At 42.6% G+C, this 17,847-nt stretch overlaps 1 protein-coding gene across 2 annotated transcripts in view; it reads right to left on the bottom strand.

The window, feature by feature from the left end:
• prr5b (proline rich 5b (renal)) overlaps positions 1-17,847 on the bottom strand; it is a 43,420-nt gene that overhangs the window by 11,455 nt on the left and 14,118 nt on the right. Inside the window, exons 1-6 of one of the 2 annotated variants that reach the window (XM_017706411.2) lie at positions 16,650-16,861; positions 14,686-14,799; positions 13,018-13,098; positions 3,328-3,376; positions 1,212-1,269; positions 696-787 (exon numbers count right to left, since the gene is read on the bottom strand). In XM_017706411.2, coding sequence (XP_017561900.1) covers positions 696-787; positions 1,212-1,269; positions 3,328-3,376; positions 13,018-13,098; positions 14,686-14,799; positions 16,650-16,687 — 432 coding nt within the window. In that variant the 5' untranslated portion in view covers positions 16,688-16,861. Of the gene's footprint in view, positions 1-695; positions 788-1,211; positions 1,270-3,327; positions 3,377-13,017; positions 13,099-14,685; positions 14,800-16,649; positions 16,862-17,847 lie in introns of those variants that run through there. The other variant, XM_017706412.2, reaches the window with a different exon arrangement.

Genomic DNA, 17,847 nt, shown 5'->3' with positions numbered 1-17,847 from the left:
GTCAAACCACATCTTTTTGGACCTTGCTGTATGCTGTAGCTTTACTGTTGGCACTATGCAAAACCAGATTCATTCATCACACTGCCAGATAGTAAAGCATGATTCATCACTGCAGAGAACGCATTTCCAATGCTCTAGAGTCCAGTAGCGGCAGGCTTCAGCACTCCAGTTGACACTATCGGACTAACTCTGTAGTGAGTGCGTAACAGAGGATTTTTACATCTGCTTCAGTGGCTGCTCTGTGAGTTTGCGTGGTCTAATGTTTCGTGGCTGGCTTGACACTTTAATTTCACTGTACTAGCACTTACAGTTTTCTGGGGAGGATCTAGCAGGGCAGAAGTTTACTTGTGGTAAATGTATCATCCTCCAAATGGCATGTTTAGGTTCACTGAGCTCTTCAGTAGAGCCCATTCTATTGCCAATGTCTGTCTATGGCTGAAACACCTGAGCTCAATGAATAGGAGGGGTTTCCATGTACCTTTAGCCATATACCTGTCATCTGCCCAGTGGTGGTCCTACAGTGATCCCTCACCCCTTGATGGATGGGGTGGCTGGTTCATACATTGTCAGCTACAGTCAGCAACTGTGAGCCTACAAAATGCATCTATTCGGCAGGTGTACCTGATAACATGGTTAATGCATGATAAGGTACCTAAAAAACTGAATGTAGTCTACCTGAGCGAGAAATACTGTACCTGGACTGGGTGGAATATGGCTTGCAGCATGGAGAGCACATCGCAAAAGAAAAAATCCCATGTTTCAGCCAGAGAGTCTAGCAACTTCTGACCTGCATGGGCAATAAGAAAGTTAACCCATATAATCAGTCACAAAACCTACAGAACATACGCTCTACATACAAAAATAGAGGATATGTGTCTTTTTTGTGCCTTCAAAGGTTAAAGGAAGTTGTTAAAAGCCAGAGCAGAAGACAGCAAGAGGTTTGCAGGCATTTGACTGGAGCTGATAATGACAGTGTAGCACGTTTCTGTTAAACACAGACATTCTTTTACATTCTTTCTCACATACACACAAATTCAGACTCGCACCCATGCTTTTGCGTCAAGCTTCCAGGAGGTCTAAGCTGTGGGGAGTGATGTGGGTATCACTGCAGGAGATAAATGAGCTCTCACAGTCACAAAAACATTTCTGAAGAAAACCAAACTTCAACACCTCTTTAGTCGCTTTCTGATTTCTGTTTCACCATTTCTCACCTTCATAGAACCGGATTTTGTCTCGCAGTATCACCATTCCCTTGGTTAGGAGTTGGTTCTGAAATAAAAAGCAAAACAGTTTAGCTCAAAATTTAGAACATTATAATAATTAAATCCCCATTATGTGAGACTATAAAGGAGCTAATCTTCTATTTCACATTAACCTGACCTCTCAACACTTCTGAACAGTATGAACATGAGTCAGTCTGTTTCTTGTTGACTTACTTCAAGTGGAAAAGCTGCGCTGAACTGACTTGCACTTCCTTTTGTGTACATCAATCATTATTGGGTACATGTCACTGCTCACTGTTTGGGTGGTGGGCCACTCTAAGCCCCGCAGTGACAGCAACACATTAATGGCATGTACTTGATCAAAACTGGAAACTTAGTGCAAATGAACATGTTTGTATATGGTAAATGCAGTTGTATTGAAATGTTTGAACCTCCAAGTTCAATTACATTTTGTTCATTTTATAAAAGAAAAAATGGTGGCATCTTATACAGGGAACAAGCATTTTTTAAACAGAATTTCTATATATTTAACATTTTAAATATGAAGACTACTATGAAGTGTCACACATTTGAACAAAAATAAACAACATATAAAATGTGTCATATCTTTTGCACAAACCATGTTTTATGCTTTATTTTTTCCAATATGTTAAATTCAGCAAGTGTTCTTAGAAACATCAACAAAGCATTTTTTTTATTCTACCAGGGGTGTCCAAACTTGCATATGACCTTACTTAAGAATGTGCCTTCTGAATAGTCTTGTATGTCATAGCAGCAAAATACAAACTATAACATACAAATTAACTGCTGCACTTTACAGTCCTGTTAAAAAAATGCAGTTTGACTTAATTGTTGGTCTTTCTCCATCTTCCCCTGATAGAACACAAAAAAACACCTTAATAGTGATTTCAGTACTGAAATACTAGCACATCAGAAAACCAGTCAACTGAGTACTTAAGTACCCACGCACATCCCTAATTTATCTAGAGTCCCACTACCACTAGAGTCTGGCTTGCTTTTCCTGGTCGGAGCTGACGAGAGGAATTCCTGGTCAGGAAGCACCTGTCCCTCCTCTCCTTTACAGTTCATTGAGGAAAAGTCCTTCACTTAAGTGAGTCATGACTTACACATACAGGTCCATGACAACCACTGGAGGTTTATAAAAGCAATGACAAGTAAACAGGCAAGTAAAAAAAGCCCCAGTTATTTTACCACTGAGACCAGATGAGCGGGTTTCAAGTAGTGCCACCATCAAAGAACAAATCAGAATGAACTGATCTTTCAAGTAAATTCAATTCTAACTTGGCTTCAATCGCCTGCTTTAAATTATAAATATGTTTCTACAATATGTGTATCAAATATATCATATTTTCTTTTATCTGCTGTCATCTTCTGTATCAGATATTTTATATAGCGGAGTGCACACAGCACAGTTTACTTGTTTGTATTTGATTGAAGATCAAAGTTTTGGCAGTTTGGTTTGTTTAGCTGTCATCCACACAAAATAAGTATATGGTAAGTCAATTTACGGCACTCTAGCAAAATAAAACTCTTAAGAATTCAGAAAGTTTTTGATTTTTCATATGGTAAGACCAAATGCAGTTTGTTGACTTACTTAAAGGGAAATTTCACATACGGACTTAAAGGGAAATTTCACAGATTTTTCTAAATTTCTGCAAAATTCACTAGTTGAGATGTAAACAAAGTCATTCTGATTGGTTTGGTGTGAAAAGCTTCATACAGACTCTAATTTCTTTGCAGTGGTAACAGGAATCAGGGTCTCATAATGTCAATGTCAGTGCAAATATTTTAGGCCAGAATTATTCTCAAAAACAAATCCTAAAACAATGCCTCAGATATCAGGCAGTGTATTCACAACCATTTTGTGTAATAACTTTCTGTGAGGGAGCTTTTAGTGGCTTTAAACTCCTCAGACATCTGGTTCCTATCACCACCACAATGAACAATTCTGACTCAGTTTCTCCAAACCACTCTGAATGACTTTGTTTTACAACTTTTTAATTAATATTTAATTATGCTGATGTTCTTCAGTACAGCATAATTTTGCCTATATCTGTGTTTGATGAATTTAGCAGTGGCTCACCTGCAGGTACTCTGTGAAGAAGGAGCCCAGCTCAGTCTTCAGCAGCTGTCTGCAACACAAGACCCAGCACGGTCAGTGTAAGAAGCAGGGACTGGGTGCGTGAGTAAGGAAAGGAGAGATTGATTAAGTGAAGAAGTGCACAAGTGAACAAATCAATTAATTACGTGATGCACAGATATAAATATAAATATATACAAATATATATAAAAAAGACTTTCACTTTGAAATCCGGTGATCCGGAGAGCCCAAGAGAGCATAAATGGCCTCAATCTCTCTCCCTTCACCCCCATCACTCAGCTTGATGCTAGAATCTGTCAATGATCCCTGGCAGTTAGCGTTCTCTTTCAAGCGTGTTAAGCTACCCAATCGTGTAGTGTGTGCAGCAGTCTGAAAAGTACTGGTGCAGCTTTATGTGACTTTGTGGAAGCACAGGTGGAGACATGATGATCGGGCCACGACTTAATCAAGAAGAATTATTCTTACTTAACAACTTAAAGATCCCATATCCTACATTGTTCTGCCATAATCAACGACCATTTTCCAGCATCTCTTTATTAAACTTTTTTCCTGTGCCTTGTGTGCAGAAGATTGAACCCGACTGGTCAAATGACATGTTTTATAGATTTTCTAAATTAAAATAAGTCAAGACACCCTCTACAGGGACTTAAATATCACATCTTTTAAAATATTTGATGAGTCTAACATATCGGGGGAAAAAATAAAAATGTATATTAAATGTAGCCAATAAATAGTATTTATGTATTTATGTGATCTCTATAGATGACGTGTAACTTACTTACACTTAGACAATCAACAAAACTCGTCATTTGACCATTCATTCATTCATTTTCCAAGCCGTTTCTCCCTCAGGGTCGCGGGGGGGTGCTGGAGCCTATCCCAGCGGTCATTGGGCGGAAGGCAGGATACACCCTGGACAGGTCGCCAGTCCATCGCAGGCCATCATTTGACCAGCGGTGCCTAAACTTTGGCATACAAATAAGTATCTAAAGTCCCCTAATAACTTAACTGTAAATGGACGGGGCTTAACTGCTGTAGCCTAATAAATGTGGCATCACAAAAACAACAAAATCAAAACAAGCTGTTTTAGTTTCCATATATATGGACTTCACACACTGGAGAGTGAACAGTATGTTTTGAAACTTTTAGTAGTGTTTACATCCTATATCAAATTCTTGTATTTCAGAAATGCAAGGAAAATGTTGTCCATGCAAAGGGCCCTTTACTTCCCATAATATAATTGACCACAGGCGGTCTAACACAGGCTACAAAACAGGTGGCCTCATAAGGACACAGGGAGTTTCCGAAGTCTGAAACTGCAGGGCAGTCAGAAAACATTACCTCAGTGACCATGCTTCGCTGATTTATGAACTCTTAGTGACCTTCTGTGTCTTGTTTAAGTCATGTCTGAAATGCCCAACCATGCACACAGGATTTTATTAAACCTTTGATCTTTGCATTAAAGCCCCACACTGGCTTTCTGTTCCACTATTCTTTGTGGGCAGTGGGAGCAGGTGCTTCCTGTTTCCTTTGTGTCTCAAACTGATGAGGTCTCTGTGATCATACAGACACAGGAAATGAGACACCAGGCCACAAAATACTTGCGTTTCCAAGACGAACCACCCCACATGAGCCAATCAACGAGTCTGCTCTTTGTACATGGTAGCTTACATGGTTTACAGAGATAGTTACACCACAGTTTGCCTTTAGTTTTCATTCATTATATTACACACAGGGCTTGATTAGTGTCAGATGTTCAGATAAGCATTAGCTTTATCTTGCGGTCACTTGCAGCAGTATATAGAGATGTGGTCCATGCCTGCAATAAAAAAATAGACCTAGTGTGATTTCTTTGTGATTCAGACATTAAGGAAAGGCTCAGATGTGTGTCAGATGAGCAAGTAAAAACAGCATTCAGTGTCATTTATCCAACACAGTCACTTTGAGTACTACAGTTTCTGTTGGGTCACTGGAAACCTAGCAGCACTCCCTCCAAGTGTGCTGGACAGAATCAGCCCTGTGGGTTATTCCCACCCGGCCCATGTCTCTTACACACACCTACAGACTTGTATGTGTGCTCACTGCAGTTTCAGGCAATTACGACCTATTAAAACATCAAACTCTCCACTTTAGCCATTACAGAGCTACGTGTCATAGGGTGACTGGGACGCACATGTGTTTGCAGCTTGATGTAGCGGAAGAATCTGACATGCCGCGCTGCAGTGGGACATTAATCGCTTGCTGTTAGACATCAGTTCCATGTTCGCCTTGGTAGCAAACCTAGCACTACAAACAACGCAGTGTAGCAGATCAAACACCCATGGCTAAATAAAGACAACCCACATTAAACAACAAGACGTGTAGCAAAACCTCAAACATCTGACACTGGCCAAGTTATTTGAGTGCAATGGCACAAGACAGCACAGCTCTTAAGGGACAGAATGAAATACGACTCGAGACAGAAGTGGAATGGTATTTAAAGAGGATTCAGTCTTGTGAGGGAAGAGGGGGAAAATCGAAAGACCGAAAGACTTAATAAATAAATACAGAAATGAATGAAGGAATAAAAACTACATACATATATACATACAGTACTTAGGCATTTTCAAAATCTATTTATTTGTGTACTTTGTGTTTCTTTGTTGAGAAAAGTGTTAATATTTGAATAAACAACATTTATAGAATATTAATAATCATTTTATATGTGTATATATGTATATATGTGATTTTATGGATGTTGGTGTGTTTGTTTAACCATTTCCAAGCCTCTCCTCGAGGAAGCCCAGTATTATATATAGTTAAAAAGCAGCTCCTGGTTTGACCAAACAGTGTTTCAGTAAATTGAGCTCATGATGTAACAAGTCTCTGTGGCGGCTGTGAGGGTGTCAAGGAAAAATATGGATCAAATACATATATATATATATATATATATATATATATATATATATATATATATATATATATAGACACATATACATACAGTGGGGAGAACAAGTATTTGATACACTGCTGATTTTTCAGGTTTTCCCACTTGCAAAGCATGTAGAAGACTGTAATTTTTATCATAGGTACTCTTCAACTATGAGTGATGGAATCTAAAACAAAAATCCAGAAAAATACATTGTATGATTTTTAAATAATTAATTTCCATTTTATTGTGTGAAATAAGTATTTGATACACCAGAAAAAGAAACTTAATATTTGGTACAGAAACCTTTGTTTGCAATTACAGAGATGAGACGTTTCCTGTAGTTCTTGACAAGGTTTGCACACTGCAGCAGGGATTTTGGCCCACTCCTCCATACAGATCTCCTCCAGAGCCTTCAGGTTTCGTGGCTGTCGCTGGGCCACACGGACTTTAAGCTCCCTCCAAAGATTTTCTATTGGATTCAGGTCCGGAGACTGGCTAGGCCACTCCAGGACCTTAAGATGTTTCCTACGGAGCCACTCTTTAGTTGCCCTGGCTGTGTGTTTTGGGTCGTTATCATGCTGGAAGACCCAGCCATGACCCATCTTCAGTGCTCTTACTGAGGGAAGGAGGTTGTTGGCCAAAATCTCACGATACATGGCCCCATCCATCCTTCCCACAATACGGTGCAGTAGTCCTGTCCCCTTTGCAGAAAAGCATCCCCAAAGAATGATGTTTCCACCGCCATGCTTCACGGTTGGGATGGTGTTCTTGGGGTTGTACTCATCATTCTTCTTCCTCCAAACATGACGAGTGGAGTTTAAACCAAAAAGTTCTATTTTTGTCTCATCAGACCACATGACCTTCTCCCATTCCTCCTCTGGATCATTCAGATGGTCATTTGCAAACTTCAGACGGGCTTTGACATGCGTTGGCTTGAGGAAGGGCACCTTGCGTGCACTGCAGGATTTTAATCCTTGACGGCGTAGAGTGTTACTGATTGTTTTCTTTGAGACTGTGGTCCCAGCTCTATTCAGGTCATTGACCAGGTCCTGCCGTGTAGTTCTGGGCTCATTCCTCACCTTCCTCAAGATCATTGATGCTCCACGAGGTGAGATCTTGCATGGCGCCCCAGACCGAGGGAGATTTTCTGTTATTTTGCATTTCTTCCATTTTCTAATAATTGCACCAACAGTTGTTGCCTTCTCACCAAGCTGCTTGCCTATTGTCCTGTAGCCCATCCCAGCCTTGTGCAGGTCTACAATTTTATCCCTGATGTCCTTACACAGCTCTCTGGTCTTGGGCATTGTGGAGATGCTGGAGTCTGACTGATTGAGTGTGTGGACAGGTGTCTTTTATACAGGTAACGAGTTCAAACAGGTGCAGTTAATACAGGTAATGAGTGGAGAACAGGAGGGCTTCTTAAAGAAGAGGTAACATGTCTGTGAGAGCCAAAATTCTTACTGGTTGATAGATGATCAAATACTTATTTCACACAATAAAATGGAAATTAATTATTTAAAAATCATACAATGTATTTTTCTGGATTTTTGTTTTAGATTCCATCACTCACAGTTGAAGAGTACCTATGATAAAAATTACAGTCTTCTACATGCTTTGCAAGTGGGAAAACCTGAAAAATCAGCAGTGTATCAAATACTTGTTCTCCCCACTGTATATATATAGACACACATATATATATATATATATATATATATATATAGACATATCCTCTCCATGGATCACCATCTTATCGTGGTGGAGAGGTTTGTGTGCTTGAAGGACCCTAGGAGCTATGTTGTCTGGAGCAAAAGCTCCTGGTAGGGTCTCCCATGGCAAACTGGTCCTAGGTGACAGGCCAGACAAAGTGTGATCCATAACCACCCCTATGAGGACAACAAAGCAGGACTTGTGTACCCTGCCCGGATCAGGGTTACCGGGGCCCCACCCTGGAGCCAGGCCTGGGGGAGGGGCTCGCCAGCGAGCGTCTGGTGGCCGGGCATTCACTCATGGTGCCCGGCCGGGCCCAGCCCGAAGGAGCTACATGAGTCCCCCCTCCCATCGACCCACCACCGATGGGAGGGGCAGTAGTAGGGGTGCGGTGCATTGTGGATCGGGCAGTGTCCGAAGGCGTGGGCCTTGGCGTTCTGATCCTCGGTTGCTGAAACTGGCTTTTGGAACTTGGAACGTTACCTCACTGGCGGGGAAGGAGCCTGAGTTGGTGCGCGAGGTCGAGAGATACCGGCTAGATATAGTCGGGCTCACCTCAACACACAGCTTGGGCTCTGGGTCCAATCTCCTTGAGAGAGGCTGGACTTTATTCTTTTCTGGAGTTGCCCATGGTGAGAGGCGGCGGGCAGGTGTGGGCTTTCTCATAGCCCCTTGACTCGGCGCCTGTATGTTGGGGTTTTCCCCGGTGGACGAGAGGGTAGCTTCCCTACGCCTTCGGGTTGGGGAACGGGTCCTGACTGTTGTCTGTGCTTATGCACCGAACAGCAGTTCAGAATATCCAGCCTTCATAGAGTCCTTGGAAGGGGTGCTTGAAAGTGCTCCTCCTGGAGACTCGATTGTCCTACTGGGGGACTTCAACGCTCACGTGGGCAACGACAGTAAGACCTGGAGGGGTGTGATTGGGAGGAATGGCCTCTCTGATCTGAACCCGAGTGGTGTTCAGTTTTTGGACTTCTGTGCAAACCACAGTTTGTCCATAACGAACACCATGTTTGAACACAAGGATGTCCATAAGTGCACATGGCACCAGGACACCCTAGGCCGCAGTTCAATGATTGACTTTGTAGTCGTGTCAGCGGACTTGCGGCCATGTGTACTGGACACTCGGGTAAAGAGAGGAGCTGAGCTGTCAACTGATCACCACCTGGTGGTGAGTTGGATCAGGTGGTGGGGGAAGATGCCAGTCAGACCAGGCAAACCCAAACGTATAGTGAGGGTTTGCTGGGAACATCTGGCTGAAGAACCTGTCAGATTGATCTTCAACTCACACCTCCGTCAGAACTTTGACCAGATATCGGGGGAGGTGGGGGACATTGACTCAGAATGGGCCATGTTCCGCTCCTCCATTGTTGAAGCGGCTGACTGTAGCTGTGGTCGCAAGGTAGTTGGTGCCTGTCGGGGCGGTAATCCTCGAACCCGGTGGTGGACACCCCAGGTGAGAGATGCCGTCAAGCTGAAGAAGGAGTCCTACCGGACATGGTTGGCCTGTAGGACACCAGAGGCAGCTGGCAGGTATCGACAGGCCAAGCGATCTGCGGCTTCAGTCGTTGCCAAGGCAAAAACCCGGGTGTGGGAAGAGTTCGGTGAGGCCTTGGAAAGTGACTTTAAGTCGGCTCCGAAAAGATTCTGGCAAACCGTCAGGCGACTCAGAAGGGGAAAGCAGTGTGCCACTAGCACTGTATATAGTGGAGATGGTGTGCTGCTGACTTCGACTGAAGACGTCATTGGGTGGTGGAAGGAATACTTTGAGGACCTTCTCAATCCCACCAACACGTTCTCCAGTGAGGAGGCAGAGTCTGGGGACACGGGAATAGGCTTGTCCATTACTGAGGCCGAAGTCACTAAGGTAGTTAAAAAGCTCCTTGGCGGCAGGGCTGCAGGGGTGGATGAGATCCATCCCGAGTTCCTCAAGGCTCTGGATGTTGTGGGGCTGTCTTGGCTGACACGCCTTTTCAACATTGCGTGGACATCGGGGGTGGTGCCACTTGATTGGCAGACTGGGGTGGTGGTGCCTCTTTTTAAAAAGGGGGACCGGAGGGTGTGTTCCAACTACAGGGGAATCACACTCCTCAGCCTCCCTGGTAAGGTCTATGCAAGGGTACTGGAGAAGAGAGTCCGGCTTATAGTCGAACCTCGGATTCAGGAGGAGCAGTGCGGGTTCCGCCCTGGTCGTGGAACACTGGACCAACTCTTTACCCTCTCCAGGATTCTCGAGGGTTCATGGGAGTTTGCCCAACCAGTCCACATGTGCTTTGTGGATTTGGAGAAGGCATTCGACTGTGTTCCCCGGGGTATTCTGTGGGAGGTGCTTCGGGAGTACGGGGTACATGGCTCTTTGCTACGAGCCATTCAGGCCCTGTACAAACAAAGCAGGAGCTTGGTTCGCATGGCTGGCAGTAAGTCAGACTTTTTCCCAGTGAGAGTTGGACTCCGTCAGGGCTGCCCTTTGTCACCGATTCTATTCATAATTTTTATGGATAGAATTTCTAGGCGCAGTCAGGGGATGGAGGGTGTCCGGTTTGGTGACCTCAGGGTCACATCGCTGCTGTTTGCAGATGATGTGGTCCTATTGGGGACATCAGGCCGTGAACTTCAGCTTTCACTGGATCGGTTTGCAGCCGAGTGTGAAGCGGCCGGGATGAGGATCAGTACCTCCAAATCCGAGGCCATGGTTCTCACGCGGGAAAGGGTGGAGAGCCCTCTCTGGGTCGGGGATGAGCTCTTGCCTCAAGTGGAGGAGTTTAAGTATCTCGGGGTCTTGTTCACGAGTGATGGTACAAGGGAGCGGGAGATTGACAGGCGGATTGGTGCTGGGTCAGCAGTGATGCGGGCTCTTTACCGGTCTGTTGTGGTAAAGAAAGAGCTGAGCCATAAGGCAAGGCTCTCGATTTACTGGTCGATCTATGTTCCCACCCTCACCTATGGTCATGAGCTTTGGATAATGACCGAAAGAACGACATCGCGAATACAAGCGGCTGAAATGAGTTTCCTCCGCAGGGTGGCTGGACTCTCCCTTAGAGATAGGGTGAGAAGTTTGGTCATCCGGGAGGGACTCGGAGTAGAGCCGCTGCTTCTTCACGTCGAGAGGAGCCAGTTGAGGTGGTTCGGGCATCTTGTTAGGATGCCTCCTGGACGCCTCCCTTGGGAGGTGTCACAGGCAAGTCCACCGGGGAGGAGACCCCGGGGAAGACCCAGGACACGCTGGCGTGACTATATCGCCCAGCTGGCCTGGGAGCGCCTCGGAATCCCTCCCAGGGAGCTAGTGGAAGTGGCTGGGGAAAGGGAGGTCTGGGCTTCATTGCTCAGGATGCTGCCCCCGCGACCCGAACCCCGGAGAAGCGGAAGATGATGGATGGATGGATGGATGGATGGATGGATATAGACATATATACACACAGTACAGGTGGGGCGACATCATATTTAACCCTATGGATTAAGAATGGGATGTCACTCAAGTTCATATGTGTGAAGGCAGACAAGTGAATACTTTTGGCAATATAGTATATACACATACACACACACACACACACACACACACACACACACACATATACATACACACACTATATGGCCAAATGTTTGTGGACACCTGTTCATCCAATGTTGGATGGAACATTTGATTGCGTTCAGTAGCAGGAGTGCTGGTGAGATCAGACACTGATGTTAGATGATTAGTTCTGGCTCACAGAGGCCACTCCAACCCATCCAACCTATCACTCTGGAGACTGCAGGTCCACTGCTCCACAGCTCATTGCTGAGGGGCTTCACACTGCTCTAAACTACGCTTAGCATTGGACATGGTAACCTTTGGCTCATGTGTGGATGCTCCAGAGCATCTTGTTCTATTGGCAGTGCTTTTCTATGGAGACTATACAAGCTGTGCATGCATTTGAACTCCTGTGTCAGCAGTGAGTGCAGCTTAAAAGTTGGCGTCTACAAACTTTTAAATATATAGTGTGTATATTTTAGAATCTTTACAAGGCTATGATATAAGTATACTTTGTTATTACTTGATCATTATTCAAGTGCTCGTCTGATTACTAATATATTTTCGAAGTGGGATTAAAGTGGTAAAACTCCATTTGTTGAGTTCTACCACTTTCCACTGTTGAGCTCTTCGAAAACAAAATAATAAAAACTCATCACTTTGAATGGTTGTGAAACTGTGACCATGTAGTTGTGAATCACTTCACTGCTTTGCCAACGTGACAGACTGTCAGAATTTCAAAGTAGGTCAGCTCCGTAGAATTCTTTCAGTTTTACTTTATTATCTCTGTATTGACACGGCTACAAAGAAGCCTAAGGAGCTTCTTAGGTGTTTTATATATATATATATATATATATATATATATATATATATATATATACACACAGATCTGTGTGTGTTTGTATATATATATATATATATATATATATATATATATATGTATAATGAATGTATACATAGTGGCTACACTGAGAGCCCTGTAACAAAACACCCCTGCATTTCAAAGCATGATTTTACTTACTTATTGCACTTCTTGTAAGTTGCTCTGGATAAGAGTAAATGCTGTAAATGTAAATGATTTTAAAATGTGAACTGGTTGAAGCAACCACTTGACAGACCACCAGGTCTTTAGTACTCAAGACAACATACCAGCATGTGCTGTGCTTCAACTTTTTCTGCAATATTGTAAGCAAATACAACCTAAACAATTACAGATGTTTCACTCAAACTCAGACTCACCACACTCAGATCAGCTCAGGAAAATCAACATGTGGTTTTGGCTTCTTTGTTTCTGTAATTGTTTTCGCGGGGTAGAGTGGGTGTTAAAAAGAGTATCAGTTTCCACTACTCAGGAGGTGCACAGCATTTGATGAGCAACTTCAGACATAACACTGTTTGTCAGGTGTGTCCTCAGCTCATAAAGCTTTCAGATATTTAGACAGCAAGTCGGTAAAGGGATGATACATTGGTTATGGGCCTATATGTGTTCCTGAGAGGACTTTACGTGAGCAGGTGGAAAGAGGAGAGATAAATAAATGTCGCTTACCTGACCCCTTCATTCAGGGAGTATAGCTCATTATCTCCCAGGTCCTTCTTCTGGAACACAGCAATTACTGCATTATGGATGCTGCAGACACACACACACACACACACACACACACGAATAAGTGGATTTGGTGAAAGGTAGTATGGCAAAAATATAATATCACAATATTTTCTTGATACACATTATTTATCATGATATTTACAGCCAGATGCAAAGGTTAGAACAGCCCCAGTCAAATTATATTTTGTTGATTTTCTAAGCAAAAACAAGTTAACAGATCCTCTACAAATAACACACTAAGATTTGACATTTTTCTCTATTTTTCCGCTAATTGTAATGCACTATTTCTATTTATTTGCAGAGTTTAATATATTGTAAAAAATAAAACTCACAAAATAAAATGTGCCATAACTTTTGCACAGACCACATTTTATGTTTTATTTTTCCCAATATGTTAAACTCAGCAAATAAAATAGGTTGCGCACTAAAATTTGAAATAGAAAAACATTTTTAAAAAATGACAGATTTAGGGTGTGTTCTCTGAGGAGGAAGTGTGAACAAAACAGGCAATTTGACTAGGCGTTGCACACGCCTAGGAAAATAAGCACTAACGTGATACTGTCATTTGGAAACATGCATTTTCTATCAGCTAAATAAATGCTCAAACTTCTGCAGATATGTGGAATGACAGTATCCAACCATGGATTTTCAATAAGGAGGAAAAAAGTGATGCCACTGAAATCAGTGTTTAACAACTGAGCTATCTGATATTGTCAGTACATGATGAAATACGACTATCAGCCTGTGGCGTTAAGTGATGCCAAACAGCTTTTCCTCCTTCCTCCCTCCTCCCAGCCACACACATACAAACACACAAACCTCATCAGGGGCTGATTGTATTAACAGCACGAATACCACCCATGCGCTGTTCTCTGTGTGTGTGTGAGATTAAGAGTGTGAGGGGAAACACAAAGGCCTCTCTTCTCTCAGTGACCTCTTTGTGTTCGCCTCTGCATCTCAACCAGCTGATGGAGAGAAGGGCTGGACGTTCAGTGCCACCAAAAGCCAACCTTGCACTGACCACTGAGCCCTAGCACTAACGTACAGTTAAAACACGCTATTACAGACAAATACATCAATCTGCAGCAGACAGCAGTGTGCAGTGCACGAATGACTGAGGAATGTTTCAACTGTATGCAGACAAGACAATGCTAGCATCTTCTCCACGTCAGGAGAGAAAAACATGCGCAGAAATGACAGAGCAGAACAAACGGCTTTGAAGAAGTGCAAAAAGTATCTCTCTGTCATCTCTCTCTTCATACAGATACGAAACCATAACACAAATAATCTATACATCAACTCAATTTGAGGACAGAGGCCTATGGTGCATCTGCCTTCTGGACAGTTCTGTCTAGTGTATAGTCATTTTTCCTCTGTGCTTTACCTTTTTAACATTATGCTTATTTTCTTGTCTAAAGCACACTGAGTTCTTGTAACTAAAGGAAAAGTTCTGTAAACACTATTATTATTATTATTATTACCAAACTTCAGAGTCTGCAGAGTAGCTCTAATGAAACCTCAGCAGTAATGCAGCAGTCAGGCTTACTTCTAAGACAGTTACCACATTAATGTTTGAAGCCGAAGTACTGAGATGTGTTGGTGTGGTACCTGTTCCAGGTGGCGTTGGCCCCTGCCCTGCACTGCTGGGTGCCCCTCTCCTCCAAGGCTGCCTTCTCACTCTTGCCCAGTTCGCTGAGGCTCGGAGAACTCATCAACTTCAGCCTGTGGAGAGTCCTCATGGTCAGTGGGTGAGATAAAGCTAGTTCACTGCAGCACAAAACATCAGCAATGACAATAACAGAGTGAGAGGAGTGCAGACAGCACCACAGTGGAAGATAGAGAAAAGCGGCACTCTTGCAAGGTGCAGGATGGTTTTGTCTCCTCCCCCTCTTCTTTCCTTCCTCTCTCTCTCTTTCTCTCTCTCTCTCTCTCTCTCTCTCTCTCTCTAGGTCAGGGAGGGGCTGCCTGACCAAGCTACAGCCACTGATACTACTAATCTCTCTCTCTCTCTCTCTCTCTCTCTCTCTCTCTCTCTCACACACATTCTGCCTCTCTATCTATCTCTCCATCTCTCCCACTCTCTGTCTCTCTCCCCTCTTGCTCTCACACACTCACACATTCTGCCTCTCTATCTCTCCATCTCTCTCTCACTCTGTCTGTTTCTCCCCACAGTCTGTCTCTCTATTTGTCTCTCAATCTTTTTCTCGCTCACTTTCTCTGTCTCTATCTGTCTATCTCTCTCTTACTCTTTCTTATTCCTCCTTTCTCTTTCACTGACTTTCTTTCTTTCTTTCTTTCTTTCTTTCTTTCTTTCTCTCTTTCTTGATCACTCTCCTCCTGTCTCTCTCTCTCAGAGAGACAGTTTTTCTCTCTGTCCCTCTGTCCTTCTCTCTCTCTCTCTCTTACTTTCTGCCTTGATGCACTCTTCACTCTCTATCCCCCTCTCTTGCTGTCCTTCTCTCTCTCTCTCTCTCTCTCTCTATGTCTCTCTCTCTATGTCTCTCCCTATCCTTTCTTTCTCTTTGTCTCTCTCTCTGTGTATTACTTTTTTCTCACTTTCTCTGTTCTTCCTTTTCACTCTCACACTCACATTGAGTGCTGTAAAGTCCCACACGGACACATCAGAAATGTTCTCACTGAGTGCCAGCAGTGAGAACCACACACACGCACACAGACACACACACACACACACACACACACACACACACACACACAGAATTCCTCTTGTGTAAATAAGGCTAGTGGCAGTAGAGGTGGTCTTAAAATGTTTGTGAAACTTCAGGCAGGGGATAATGTGTGTGTGTGACTGTGACTATAAACCCTTCAACTGTAAAAACAAAAAAGTTCTTTTCTCTTACATACACAACCAGTCCAAAGCAGGCAAGAGGAACTGAGTGGTTTCACACCCCAGTACTCAAAGACAAAGCCCACAGCCCACAGCCAGCACTGGCACACATGTCCAATGTAACCAATACACACGCACACATACACATATAGTACTGTGCAAAACTCAGAGACCACCCTTAATTTATTTTACTTATTTAATTGCTTCAGATCTGAATAAATCCATGTGTTTCTGTCCATCCTTCCACTGTGAGAAGAGCAGCTCAACACTATGAGTCTGAAAGGATGTGTTGCTGTCAAGAAGCCCTTACTGAGAAAAGGAAACATATAAAAAAAAAGAAAAATTGCAAAAGAAACAAAGAAGCTGCTTAATAATGGACTGACCACCCCAGAATCCAGACCTCAAGATCACTGAATGAAAGCAGAAAATACAACTTACTTAAGACTAAGGTATAGAAGAAAACATTTGATATCATATTCAGTGATTGAGACTTCTGCATCATTTTTGCATTAAAATATGATTTCTGGTTTTTTTTTCCTTCTTTTTTTTTACTCACTTTTACTCACAGAGACACACAGAGGTTATACAGTCTCTAGTTACACATAGCGACACACTCCACATCCAAATCCAACCCAAACAATACAATATTATAAACAGTAACAAACACACTCATCAGAAAGAAGAACCAGCATAGCTTCCCCTAAAGGAGACAAAAGTTTCTACTTACTCCAGGAAATGGATTTGCGCATAGCAACTCAGCTCCATGTGTGAGTTTTAGGGAGCAGGTTAAGTTCAAGGTAGAGAGAGACCAACGAACAGAGAGGCAGAAACCCCACAGAGCAGATGGCTGACTTATTGTGCCAGACTTCACTGCTACAGCCAGACGTGCTGCACACCAGCCCATCCACACTTCACTAAGCAGCACCGTGATTTAGGAGGACAGAGAAGTGAGACAACCGAAGAGGAAGAATCCATTCCCTACCGAATGAGCCAAGCCTCTCATGTAAGCCAATCAAATAAAGCTGCTGCACAAGCACACGCTCCCACAAAGGACAAATTCAGCCTGCCATCATCTAATACAGGAAGTGCTTTTTAGGGTGAATTACAGAGAATTTAGAGAGAGAGAAAGAGAGAGAGAGCGTGAGAAAAAAAGAGAGTCAGATTGCACTAATGTGGGTTTCTAAGAACACAAGGGGGATTGCCTTGATGCAAGAGAGCAGTACTGCATGCAGATTTGGGTTCAATGAGTGAGCGATATTTTTAAACTTGCCTCATTATTCCAGAACAAAATCAAGTCCCAAAAATAGTACAACACACTGGCCATCTCTACATTTCTACAGCAGAAACAACAGAAATGTCAAAAGTTTGAGCTTTAAACAGTTTAGTTTTTTGCGCATTTGAAACTCCACACAACCTACAGCTTTCTCACATCCCACATGCTCATAAAAAAAAGACCAGAATGATATGATCCTCACTCAAAACTACACTTTGTAGAAGAAGTTCATCATAAAATCAAAAGACAAGAGCAATAAAGTGTTTGGGAAATATAATATAATATAATATAATATAATATAACAGGTCCTTGGAAACAGAAGCTTAATTACTATCTGTTTCATAAATGTTTAATATTTAAGTATAATAAGTAAAATAATGTGTTTGCATATACATCGTAAATCATAACTGACAAAAACCCAGTTAATGATTATTAAAGATTTTAAAGTACATATTAATCACTTCATAATGATTATCTAATTTTATGCATCACAAAGTAGCAAGTTAGCAATCATTTAAATCAGAACGTTGACGAGTCATTCATAATTATTAAGAAAGGTTTTCATGCCTATAAAATGTTAGCATATAAGTATGAAAATACAAATTAATATTACAAGTTTTAAGTAATAATAATATAATATAAAATAATAAAA

Source organism: Pygocentrus nattereri, chromosome 11, assembly GCF_015220715.1.
Source record: "Pygocentrus nattereri isolate fPygNat1 chromosome 11, fPygNat1.pri, whole genome shotgun sequence".
Classification (NCBI taxonomy): Eukaryota; Metazoa; Chordata; class Actinopteri; order Characiformes; family Serrasalmidae; genus Pygocentrus; species Pygocentrus nattereri.
This window is presented reverse-complemented; position numbering and strand designations above follow the sequence as displayed.